Below are 12,792 nucleotides of genomic sequence, written 5' to 3'. Positions count from 1 at the left end.
AGACTACAGTGTGCACCGAGGTGCCATCGGTTTCCAGGGCGGTGTTCACCATCTGCTCGCCCAGATAAAACATTCAATTTCATTTGTGTTGCAACTCGAGCCGCGCTCCCATTTCTGCTCGGTCTGTGTGAGAGCTACAAGAAGCAAAGACAAGAGCGGGACATTGGAAACCAAAGCCCACAGGGAGTTTTCGCCGTCTGCCTCGGCAAACCCACTCAACAAATAATCAACTACCTGCAGTGAATACACCTCCGGAGCAGCAGTGGAGTGCAGGCGCTGCAGTGAAAGTATTGTACAGGGACCTGAGCTCATCTTTTGACTAAGGAAGAGAAATCACTCATTCATTAACCCTTACTTTATAAATATCTTTACCGTATACAAAGTTTTTCTCTGCACCTGTGATTACGACATTGTCACAGGGTTGTGACGTACAACAAGAAAAACCGGCTGGTGAAAATCCAACATGTTTAGGTTAAAGAACCTGATCATCTTTAAATGTAGAAATAAACTTGTTTGCGCTGCAGTGAGCTGCTCTGCTCGTATTTACATTGGTACGACAGGTTGGGCTGTTCCTGCTCTCGCTCCTCTCGTCTCTCCGAGCGCAATGCGTGATGGTAGATATTGCTCTAGTGGACTACATAGTGATTAGTTAGTGATTTCGGACACAGTCATCTGAGAAGTGATTCCACAGGAGAATATCTAAGATAGCATCATTTTTTTTTGTGTGTGTGTGTCCATATGTGACTCTCTCCTCTGAGGCTCCCCGCTTCTCTTCTTATGAAAATGTGTCTTTTAATTAAACGGGTTGGTGGGACGCATCGTGCTCGGGGCTCGGTGCCAGTGATGATCAATGTTGGCTGAGGGTCAGAGCTGGCACAATGAGAATGACGCTTTGTTTTCAGGCGTCCTCCCTGTTGTCTCTCAGTCCCACTTTAAGGCATATCAATCCATCTCTGAGTGTGTGTGTGTGGAGAGGTGATTATGAAGACTGTAGAAATTGGTGCACAGACGGTGTGGTTCCATTTCTACGGCCCATTGTCCTCTATCAGGCACAACGGGATGTTATCGGCCTAAGCCAGGCTCAACCTTCTACAATGCTTCATTACCTGAGAGAGAGAGAGAGAGAGAGAGAGTGTGTGCGTGTCCTTATCCCGCAAACAATGCTTCATTACATGTCTCTCCCATGGCTCCCTTAACACTTCTTATTGTCTCTGTATCCAGTGAGAGTCGTGTTATCTGTCCTCGTCATATTTACAGAACAGACCTTTGCCTTCTCAGACAAACACACACATTTTTTCTCGTGTCTATAATTAAAAAGAAATTTACTAATTTAAATATCTTATACTTAAGAGAAAAAAAACACTTCATATTCCTCTTTTCATTTTTTTTCTTATAAAATAATCCCTTTACACAAAAATGCAGCACGCACAGTGTTAATTCACAAATCTCATAAGGGAGGGGACAAAAGTTCAGAGTGAGCAAAGACGGAGTCAGCTATTTATATAATACTGTAATGACAGTAATTTAATGTTGCTCAAAGAAACAAGATTCTGTATCAGCCTATGCAGTTGGACAATGCATGACATCACCCCATTCACAGTAAATGACTCGAAGCTCCAACGGGTTTGAGCGAGTGCTCTGTCAGCCCTTATCATCCGTTGCCTTTCTAGACTTTACTCCACGTCTCCTCTTTAAAATGCGTAAACATGCTAGAAACATCAGGATGTGAAGGCTTTGTCAGCTCCGCCATGTGGTTCAGGACGGATTCTGTCAGAGTCTGTTTTGTTCACGGCCAGATATTCAAAGTCAATCAGCGTGAACGCAGATGAATATGACGGCAGGCCTGCAGGATGCAGAGCGTCACATCGAATAAGAAACTGTCAGGTTATCGCAGGAAGTTTATTGATCATTCACATCTGGCCCAGTTTCTCTCCTCGGCCCTGATTAAGGATTTCACAGCGGAAGAATGAATCACAGAAAAACACAGAAATAGGGACACGGGGAGTTGGGGGGTGTATAATTAGAAGAAATCATTCAGTGTTATGCAATCTGCTTTTACATTTATTTCAAGGAGCTGTGTGTCATGCTGGTGCAACATAGGATTAATGGTTTACATAAAAATCAGATTCGGTTTAACCTGCACGTACAAAATATTCAATATTCTAACTGTCTCAAATCCAAACTTTGATTTAAAAACTGGAAATTTAAAAAGCACTCCATTATAATCTGTATTTATGATGGAAAATGTTCAATGTGTTGTTTTTCAAATTAAACCTTTTCTGTTCCACATGTGATAAATCGGGAAATAAATAAATAAACCGGATTCAGAGAGATTTTTCTGTAATAACCTGTCTTTTCTCACAACCAGACTCAGTGGATAATGGAGCCTCAGGCTGTTGAACAGCTGATTGTGGAAGCATGTTTTTTTAATAAAGGCCGGATGCCTGCTCGACGTATTATGCACCGTCTCTATACGCAGTGATAAACAGGCACATTAGAGACCGGCGTATCTGCTGACGTCTCCTGATATACAAGGTCTTTTCAAAAATCCATTTACTTGTGTTTTTTTCTAAATGGGCCTGGCTCTGGTGTGGACGGCTCTGCCTCTAGGCTGCGTGCCCTCTCCAATTAAAGTCTGTTTGCCTAATTGATAAATGTTATCACTTAATAAGTTGTGACAGAAAATTAACTGCGCTGGTCAGGGTGGGTGTGTGAAGGTCGTGGTGGACGGCTGATGGTTTAATTGTTTTTTTACTTTCATTCAGAGTTGTTTCCAACCAGACGTAGTATCCTGAAACCACGCTGATGGACAATTCTGGCGCACTTACTGCCACTTTAATCAGGATCCAGTGTCCCAAATGACTCCAGACCGGCCTGCTGCCTTTAGATTTACTGTATTACAGTGAAAAGCCTTCCCAGGATGCACCTGTAGTGTTATATATTGTACCAGTGATCTGATGTGTAAGAGTCTGAGGGTTACTTTGTGATGAGATCCTGCAGTTCAATCAATTTTATTGATTTGCTGCATTATCCAGAACGCCTTTTAGCAAACCTTGGAGGCAGGCCATGAAACCGCGTTCCGCTGTGAGCATGTTTCTCACACGTTGGCGAGCATGTGCAGAGAGATAAGCCGTTTTCTAACATGAGCTCCACAACATGTCCAGACATCTGGGTCCACACATACTTTCGACGTTGCCCTTCACACGTGAGGAACGTAGCGGGAGATTGTCCAAGTCTAACACGTTCACAACAACAGGAAAATGTCCAAAACATTCAGACGAAAGATGACATGAGCATGAAAAACGCAGTCTACACGCAGAAATTGTGTGTTTTCGTTGGTTTTTATCGCCAAAAGCTCGTTTTCATCCTAAAATAATATTTTAAATGTCATTATATACATTCTTCTGTATTCTCCAGATATTACGCTGCTGTATTGTCACATGGGAGGCTGGAAGAGTATTTGGAGCAACTGACTCAGAAGTTTGCGTTCTCACTCCCTCTGAGTAATTTCAGGAGAATGTCTGGAGTTCAGTGCACGTTCGAAAGCAGGAATACAGTATTTTACCCTGAAGATGGAGATGAAGTTTGTACATTAATCCTAATGTTTCCCCTTGTGTGCGACGAATCAACTCATTGCTAAATACCACGTTAGTTAATGTTTATCTCCTGGCTTGTTTCAATTTATTTTGCCCCCTGGTGGTCATAAAGGAATTAACGGAGCCTTACGAGTTCACTAATCACATGTAAAGCAGTTAATGTCTTGGCTGCAGGACACAGTTGAGCCCTCTTAACATCAGCTTGGCCAGTGCTTCTCCTTCTGTGAGTGCATTGAAACCAATTTGCATTTAAAGCTTCAGTTCGGCGAATTTGCTTTTGCACGGTGTTATTTCTTCCCCTTTACTTTCCACACGAGCTCCATTATCTGCAAATTTGTTTAAGACGTTTAAGGGAATAGTGGAAACATTTTGGCAAATATGCTTTTTCGATTTCTCGCTAAGAGCTGGATGAAAAGATAGGTAACCCCGGTCGTACCTGGGAGGATTCAGCCAGGAGACAGTTGGAGACAGTCGGCTTAGCGCAAAGAGCAGAGGGGAAACAGCTTTAGTTGATCTGTCCAAACAAAACAAATCCTACCTACCATCACCTCTGAAGTTAAGTCTTTATTAGATCTCCCGCTGCTCCGTCTCATCTTTCTCCTCCATATTCTCCCTTTCAGCAGCTCTATGAAAAATTCATAGTATGGGGAAAGAGAACAGCCCACTCTTATTTAAAAAATAATCTGTTGGTATATTCACTCCACCTCCTTAGATCTGATTCTGCACTTTACAGAGAGGAAAGTTCTGAAGGTGGTGGACTAAAAGGTCTGAGTAGGCAATTCATTAGCATGCTGGTGCAGGTTTCTCCTACAGCTGACTGAACATAAATACATTCAACACCTCTGGCTATGCTAACCAGACTTTTGCCATTTGAAAAATACAATACTCCTGGTGCTGTGCTCCACATAGTTTCCAATTTTCAGGGACTTGAGAACATAAAATGAGTCGATCTCGGATTGTTTTTGCTAGTTGGTCTGATTCCCACTGCTTTAAATGTAATTTAACGTATAAAAAACAATGCATGGATTTCAATCAACTCTAAACATTTGCAAAATCGACGAGCAGGAAGGGTCGGCAGGTCGTATAAACACATTAGATATACACACACGCTCCGTGGCACTGGGTTAAATAAACACTTAGCTGCTCCAGCTGACCGCGGGTCAATAGTGGGGTTGCGGGTTGCCTTGTCACTGGCTCACCTGCACTCTGTAATTATACACCCATTGATTGGTCAGGATGTCGATAACGCATTTAAGCAGCTTAATCCTCGCTGTATCAACATGAGCAACATATAGTACATGTACATAGCACATAGTTTGTGTATTAATTCTTAGCCTGAGGTAGAGCACTTGTATTTGTAGCCTTTTTGCATTTCAAGCGTGCTGCCTTGGGCGTTCATGAAATGTCAATAGATGGAGGAGAGGTTGATCGATTTGACTGCTGATGGCAGGAGGAGGAGGAGGAGGAGGAGGAGGAGGAAGAGGGGGTTGGCTGCTGAAGTTACTTTCTGTTTCACTGAGCTGATGCCAAAGTGCCATCTCTCCTCTGTTGTTCTAAACCAACAAATCCATCAGGAGGAGTAAGACATCTCTTACAGTTAAATTGGAGCTGATTGAAAAAGCAATTTTCGATCGTACGCGTTTCAGTCAGTCCATTCATGTGCAGATTCTGGGTGAACCCGCCTCCGCCTCCTCCTCCTCCTGCAGCTGTACAGTAGATGAGAGTTGTTACTGAGGGAGTCTCTCCATCACTTCTGCGTCGACCTCCACGGTTCCAGCCCATGAATGGCAAGCACCTTTGGGTGGAGCCGTCCCGGGCTGAGGGGGCGGACCAGGGACCTGAGGACCACTACTCACTACGACCATGACAAACAGAGTGTGGAGAGAGAGGGGACTTGCTTTACAGCTCACTGACAGCAGGTTAATTGACTGAACCCTCCACAGCACAGTTCAATAGAGAGAGAGAGAGACAAGCTTTACAACAACGTCAGCTCGCCCCAAATAATCGGTGTGTTTTTAAGACAAACTGGTGTCAGGCTCGTCCGGTCCAGAGCTCGAGTGACGCTGCTGCTGCTGTTCCCCTCAGACAAACATGGGAGGACAGGCTCTGACCCATCGGTGCTGTCAGAGAGGAAATAATCCTCGTGACGCAACAAGACCAAGGCTGACGGGGTCATGTACAAAGTGAGCGGTTTTAGTTTGTCTTCAAATAACTGATTTAGTTTGTTTAGAAATGGCTGAGGGGATTCCTAGAAAACACAGTATTGCAGGCCTGTAAAATATAACTAGCTCAACTGTTTGTTCGCTCAGATCGTTATCCGAGAACTTTCCTCTGCACACAACACATTTAAATTCACCAGATCCGCAATTTTATTTGTAATTGTACCAAATTGTAATATCAGTCCCCTAAACATTCATCAAGGTCCAGGAATTATTCTCTGAGAAATGAATGTTGAGATTCCTGGATCTGCCCCCTGATTTGGATCGACACCATGATTTAATGAGTTCTCTCCTGACTCCTGAAGTTTTGTGCCAATTCATTCAGTAGGTTTTGTGTAATCCTGCAGATGAAAATAGACTTGAAGATCAGAATACGAACATTATCTTTATTATACTGCCAATGTTTGCGTTTAGTTCAGGAAGATTTTACTAAGGAGAGTGGTTTGTATATTTGATATTTGACAGCAGAGCGGCCACAACATTTGCTTTTCACACGACTTTGAGGGCAAAACGTATCAGTAAAGAATAATACTTATGCAATTAGAGGTGGGACTCAGTGTTTTTAGTTCAACAAGACATATTTCAGTTGACTGTACCCAACATTTTCCATGATGAGTTAGTGTAAGAACGGGTTTCACTCCTGATGAATTCAGATTTTTTGTAGGAGGAAGGTTTTTTATTCTTCTTCCTGACGAAGGATACAAGTATTTATTAACAAAGAAATAAAATGTTATCTTATCCTGGTTGTATGCAGTTGAAAGTTCCTGCTGATTTAAAGAATCACATTTCACTATTTTCTTATCATTTAGATTTTTTTTCATTACCAACTGTGGTGCTGCAGGAAAACATTAGATCCCATGTTGTGCACCTTTCAGGTTTTTTTTTTTTTTTTTCTCCACACAGTGAAGCTTCAAAAGTGTTGCTGTACCTGTTAGCGGCACAGCTACGCACCATTACGGCTTCAAACACACGCACTTATCTTTACTGCAACACAGCCTTTCATACATTTCCTGAGGGGAATGGAGATATTGATAAAAAAGAACAAACATGAAAGACTTTTCCAGCTCTGCATCCTGATGCTGGGATTCATCTGTCAGGCTCAGACAAACTCTGCGATCGCTGGCGACAGGCGACGTGAAGAGCCCCACTGATATGAAGGAGTGAAATTTGGCTGATGATTTAAAAAAGGATTGAAATTTCATTATCTGTTTTTAAATCATCCTTCAAAGTGTAGTTACAGAACGGCTTTTACTTGATTTTATTCCCCCCACCCCCCCATTACTTACTTTCTTTTGCCGTAACTTTTAAAGGATGTTGTTTTTATTCTTGTTATTTGTCCTCTCTGTGAGTAATGCACCTTGACGTTGGTGGACTCTTGCCAATAAACCAAACAAAGAATAATAAGAAGAAAAAGCTTTCATAGAGAGGAAAGCACAAGCGAGAGATGGGAAGAGGGAATGTGGGAACTCGCGCCTCCACACAGGGGGCACTGGTGTTAGCAGGAAATCTTTGCGGGCACTCCAAGAAAGATTTTAAGTAAAACTTTTGTCTTTCCAGGCATTTTTCTGTAAAATAAAATATTTAATATGAGCAAATACGCGTGGCCTAGTGATGCGTAAGCGATATTGATATTGGATGGATGGAAATAGGCAAACAGATGAGAAACAGTCTGTGTGTCGGCCACCTGATGGTTGTGACGCTACTACTAGCAAACATCGAAGTGAAGCCAAATACTCACAGCAAATAAAGTAAACAACTAAAATATTTATTAACTGAAGTTTTTTTTTTTTTTTTTTTTTTACAGCAAACTCTTATCACGACACAGTCTTCAAGTCAAATGACACTTAACCCTTTGAGTACAATTAAGTCGGTCACTCTGAACTGGAGAGGAAACGATGAACAGACCTGGGAGGGGGTGGGGTGGGGTGGGGTGGGGTGGGGGGGCTTTCTCCGCCGTGGTCCTCTATCAAAAAACATGAACGAGCACATCAGGATCAAGACGGTCCAAAACCGTTGCTTTTTAAAAAGTCAGACATTAGATGAGAAACAAGATGGCTTGTTTTTTTTTTTTTTAGTCGGAACTGAATCGAGAACAACATTAGATTTTTTCTTTTCCTTTACATGTGTACATAGTTCTATTTTGTCTTTTTTTCTCGTGAGGAGATTGTTCAGTTCACTTTCAGTGGAGGTGGAGAAAAAAAAGAAAATAAAGAAAAAGGCTTGCGAACAGTCTGTTCCAGCTCCCGTCAGTTTGCCGAGGCGATTTTTTTTCCCCAGAATCCACTGCTGTTGATGCTTTTAAGCGAGGGATCAGAGATCTGTACATGTACACACGAACTTATCAAATCCATCGTGTTGTCATAAAACAGTGAGGAGACATTAAACTATGGCAGATACTGAAAGGGTTAAGGCAAGAATAGAAAAATAAAATAGTAAAAACAATAGAAATGTTGCATCTCTCTCATACTCGACTTGCAATGCTCGTATCCTAAGAAGCTGTGGTAGTGAGAATTATTCACATTAGTCTTACTGTCTTTACAGAACCCTTCACTTTACACAGTATTTACAGCCAAACAAAAAGAATAGTAGTCCACTAAAATTAACACATTATTCATGAACACAATGATAATTAAAAAACTGTATAATTTTATCATCAGTATGTAAAAACATTTACACACAGACTTGCAAAGTGTTTTACAGTCGTCGTATTTCATATCAAATCAAACAACAGAGCAATCTGAAAACCTTGTTCTCAGTGATCGTTTGTACAAATGTCTGCCTTCGATTGCTGTGTCAAACGTTTATGGGTACAGATAGCATTTACAGCACTTTTTTGTGGGTCAGGTGTGTGTGTCTGTGTGTGTGTGTGTGTGTGTGTCATTGTGATAATGGAGGAGGGGGGAGGGGGGCAGACGCTCAGACGAGACACAAACAGATGTACTGAAAACCAAAGACGGCGGAGAGATCATCGCACATCGCTGCCGAACAATCAGCATCTCACAGGGCGCTCTGCGCTGAGAGGGCTCGGCTGTATGTGTTTCTGTGAAGGATCAGAGAGACGAGCCGGTGCGACATTTAATAATGGAGGCTGAGGAGGAGGAGGGAACCGGTGGAGACGTTTACTCTTAACTTCCCTGATGCTGGTTCCAAACAGAATGCTCTTTTCTTTACACTTTGAAAAAAAACGATTGTTGTATTGCTCTCATTTTACAGATGAAGATGAGGTGTACTGCTCCTCCACTGGAACAAATGATATCACAACAATGACCTTGTTACACGTGTCTCTGTAGTCGTGGTTCGTTGTTCACTAATTCTGCTTTTATGCTTATTTAGTTTCTTGACTCCTTTTGAAATCTCGTCAGAGATAGTATATCTTTCATAGTTGTGTTAATAGGTATCTCGGCCATTATATTAAGGGTACGTGTCTTCCGAAGAAGTAAAACGGTGAGGATTAATGATGGAAGTATATTTATTTTTTATTTACTATCACTACTTTGATATTTTGGGGTTTTAAATATGACGTTAAGTTACTCATCCACTGCTGCCTTCATTTCCTGCCTTCAGCCGGATGTTGTAATATCAGTGGATACTGTTCATCCCCAGCGTCGTACCTTTGTGTTCTACATGTGCATCGTGTTTTTAGCTCTGACAGAAATGCATTGTGGGATTGCACACGATGGGCTTTTGTCTTAGAACAGGAAACATTCATGAAGTTGGTACTATAGCTTTAGAGTTGAACGTCAACACCAAACCCGACGTATTGTTTTCTCTGTTCGTTGCAGCTGTGGAGTTAATGTCGTTTATTAATATTTATACTGTTGAGTGGTTTTTTAGTTAGATTTTTAATTTGAGGTCATTTCCTGGTTGAAGTACAATTCGTAGCTACAACTAGTTTTCAAAGTTTGTGCTCAAGGCCCGTGATAGAGATTCTCTCAGTGACGGACACTCAAGGTGATAACGAGCACTTGAGAGAAACTTGAGCACTCTCAAGAAGAACTTGAAGATAACGGTGGGCGGTGTGAAGGAGAGGACAGGATGTCAGGGCAGCATCATGTGAACTGTAGCAGGAAAACCTTCAGACTCTCCGGCCTTAATAAGCCGCAGCGTCTGTAAACACGTCTGACACTTGGTGACCTCCTGGCATATAAACCCAGCCCTGCCTGACACGGCTTTAATTATCCACATTCTCTCATTTTCTCTTCTTTGTCTCTGTGTGATCTGCACTTTCTCAAACACGACAAGATGGATTCTCTCAGCAAATGAGCATGCAGCATTCATGTCGGATAAGGTGACGCGACGCGGCTGTGACTCTTCGGCAGAACTCACAATGTCGTAGGATTCTTTAAAAAGACCCGTTTTTATGAAATATCCAGAAATACGGATGTGATAGGAGGCAGTGTCTGAATTGGGAGCAGCAAATAGCCATCACAGAGTTTTTAAACAGTATGAATAGAGAAGCTGATCTCAGTTTATTCCTTTGCAGGTTTGCTTAGAGAACTACAATACAACAGATGCACTGAAAAGTAAAGGTTTAGTTGAATAGATTCATATTTTCCACCTGTTTCCCACAGACTCAAGTCTTCTTCTGAGAATAATGTAAAAGTTCTGTGTAGGTATCTTCCTTTGCTTTTGCACTAATATACTTCATGTGGTGAGCGAGCGCAGAAGCAGAAACAGCTGTGAAACCTCCTCCAAACTAGACTTCCCCTTGAATTCAATCAAGCCGCACTTAATTGCACACACTCATAGATATCAGTTCCTTAAATATGCCAGATGTTTCTCAATCAAGATCCATTAAGTATTCCCTGGGACATCTGTACCAAACACCTCACATCTCACAATGTTAAAGAAAGTTATATAAAATTCTGGATATGCCCCTTTTGTTCAGATCCAAAATTGAAAAATTCACTTTGCGTTATCCTGCTGACAAACAAACAAGAGGAAAAGACAAGTTGTGACTCTGAGCTACTCGTCTCTGGTTTTTGTTTTGACGTAGGACACATTGAAATGGAAACACAAAGACACATGAACAACACAGTGGCTGATGTGAGAGCAACCTGGCTTCAGTCTTCTCCTGAGCCCTGCACACACACACACACACACACACGGACACACACAGCTTGTTGAGGGTACAGAAGCACAGCCTCAGTGCCCCAGTTCGTCCAGTGTGTGTTTGTATTTTCTGTGCTCACACCGGCATGCACGTGTGTGTGCGTGAGTCTGTCTTATGAATCAGAGGGGAGAGTCGTCAGATGGAGGAGGGGGGTGTGGCAGTCCCATAGTGAGAGGAGGAGGAGGAGCAGAACAGGAGGAAGAAAGATTCAGTTGTTCTGAAGGCAGTCGAGATCCACTGAGCAGCAGACGTTCCCGTTCTGAGCAGCGTAGCAAGAAAAGACAGGAGAGAAGAAACATGAAGTTAGATTAATGGTGTTTCACTACGAGTTGAATGTTAAGATACGTTCCAGAGCCTAAAATACAGTATGTAGGACTCAGTTTACACAGATTACACAACATTCTGTGTTTTTCCCCGACCACTAGTGTTTTCGAGTCATTTTCAGGATTGTCCGCTTTGCTTTTGAGAAATGCAGCCCGGAGATTTATGCTGCCACTCCGGCGCACTGGAAGTGAACAGAATTTAGGACACTCGGCTCTGAGCGCTGACAAATTTGAGAAATTGAAGAGAAATGTGTCTTTTCGCAGACAAGGTCCGTGTGGTTAATCAGCAGAGCTCAGTGTTGCTGTGCCACGCTTCCCACTGGAACTGACAAATAGTCCCTGATGAAAAGGGTCTCCGAGGACAATACCTCAAAAGCTCCGCAAATAAACTACCTGCAGGGTAAAGATACATCTGTGGTCAACAGGAAGAAGGAGGATAGTGACGACCAGGAAGGAGGGGTTCTAACGGATTTAATGGGACATGCCAAGTTAAAGAATATAGATTGTGTCCAGACATTTTTTCCTGAAATGTCCGTGACAACACAAATATCAAAGTCAGTTGTTTTTCTGCCAGCCTCCAAGTAAAAGGTCCATAAAATGTCCAAATGTGAGAATGCCGCAGGAAAATAAACAATAAACAGCAAGCAATGCAATGCAAAACTGGAAGAATACAAATATCTCTGTGTGACCGGAGGAGCCGAACGAGTAGGAAGAGGCTGACGAAGACGAAGATATTTGAGAGCTTGTGGTCGTGTCCTGGCTCCTGCAGCTCCACCTCTGACTGTTCCAGACATGTTCTTGTTGTTGTGACAGTATTTGATCCAAACAACAAATTTTCTGCCGTGTCAGAAAATGTCCGAACCCAAATTAGATTGTTTGTGATTCCTCTTTGTCGGCAAATTTTGGAAAAACATGCAATTGACAGCGTTATGTTCCCTCATCACCATGAACAAAGTAGGCACAGTTCAGTTTGAGTCCTGCTGTGACATTTCAATCTGCTGCTGAACAAATACATAAATTCACTGATAATTCTTGTTCGAGTGATGTTTACTTAAACCTGCAGTTCCTCGTGATTGCAGAACAATGTTGAGCCTTGTTTTTAAATAAAACTATATATCTGTGACCTGTTTTTACAGCTTTACATATTCAACAGGAATGAATTGGTTGAATCGGGCTTCAGGCTGAGTTCCACTGACGTGCGGCAGCAGATTATTTTCTCCTGAATGTGTGGAGATGATCTGAGCGATGGTGACATGTTCCTGAAACGTTGATCTGCATATTTTGTTGTTACATCATCTGATTTTTGTGTGTCAGAACAGCACGACGTTACATATCCTGCAGCTCACATTAGCTTCCCATTACCAGCTCCAAGAAGATGCTCCATCAGCTACAGCTCGGATACACCATTAAGATGGTGAGGGAATTTAAAACCGACATAAACACGAAGTGGGTCTGGAACTTCTCGAGAGTTTTATATCACAAACTACAGTTGTGTAGTTGCAGGGATGAACCTTAGACTGTAAACTTCTTCTGCCATCTTG

General features: G+C 42.2%; 1 protein-coding gene across 1 annotated transcript in view; it reads right to left on the bottom strand.

The window, feature by feature from the left end:
* Positions 1-7,559: 7,559 nt before the first annotated feature.
* The window catches only part of LOC109637289 (protein kinase C-binding protein NELL1), a 191,444-nt gene continuing 186,211 nt past the window's right edge, over positions 7,560-12,792 (bottom strand). The window contains exon 20 of the mRNA XM_020099541.2: positions 7,560-11,187. Coding sequence (XP_019955100.2) covers positions 11,137-11,187 — 51 coding nt within the window. The 3' untranslated portion in view covers positions 7,560-11,136. The remainder of the gene's footprint in view (positions 11,188-12,792) is intronic.

Source organism: Paralichthys olivaceus, chromosome 1 (assembly GCF_024713975.1).
Source record: "Paralichthys olivaceus isolate ysfri-2021 chromosome 1, ASM2471397v2, whole genome shotgun sequence".
Taxonomy (NCBI): Eukaryota; Metazoa; Chordata; class Actinopteri; order Pleuronectiformes; family Paralichthyidae; genus Paralichthys; species Paralichthys olivaceus.
The sequence above is the reverse complement of the archived record's forward strand: the minus strand, read 5'-3'. Positions and strand labels throughout refer to the sequence as shown.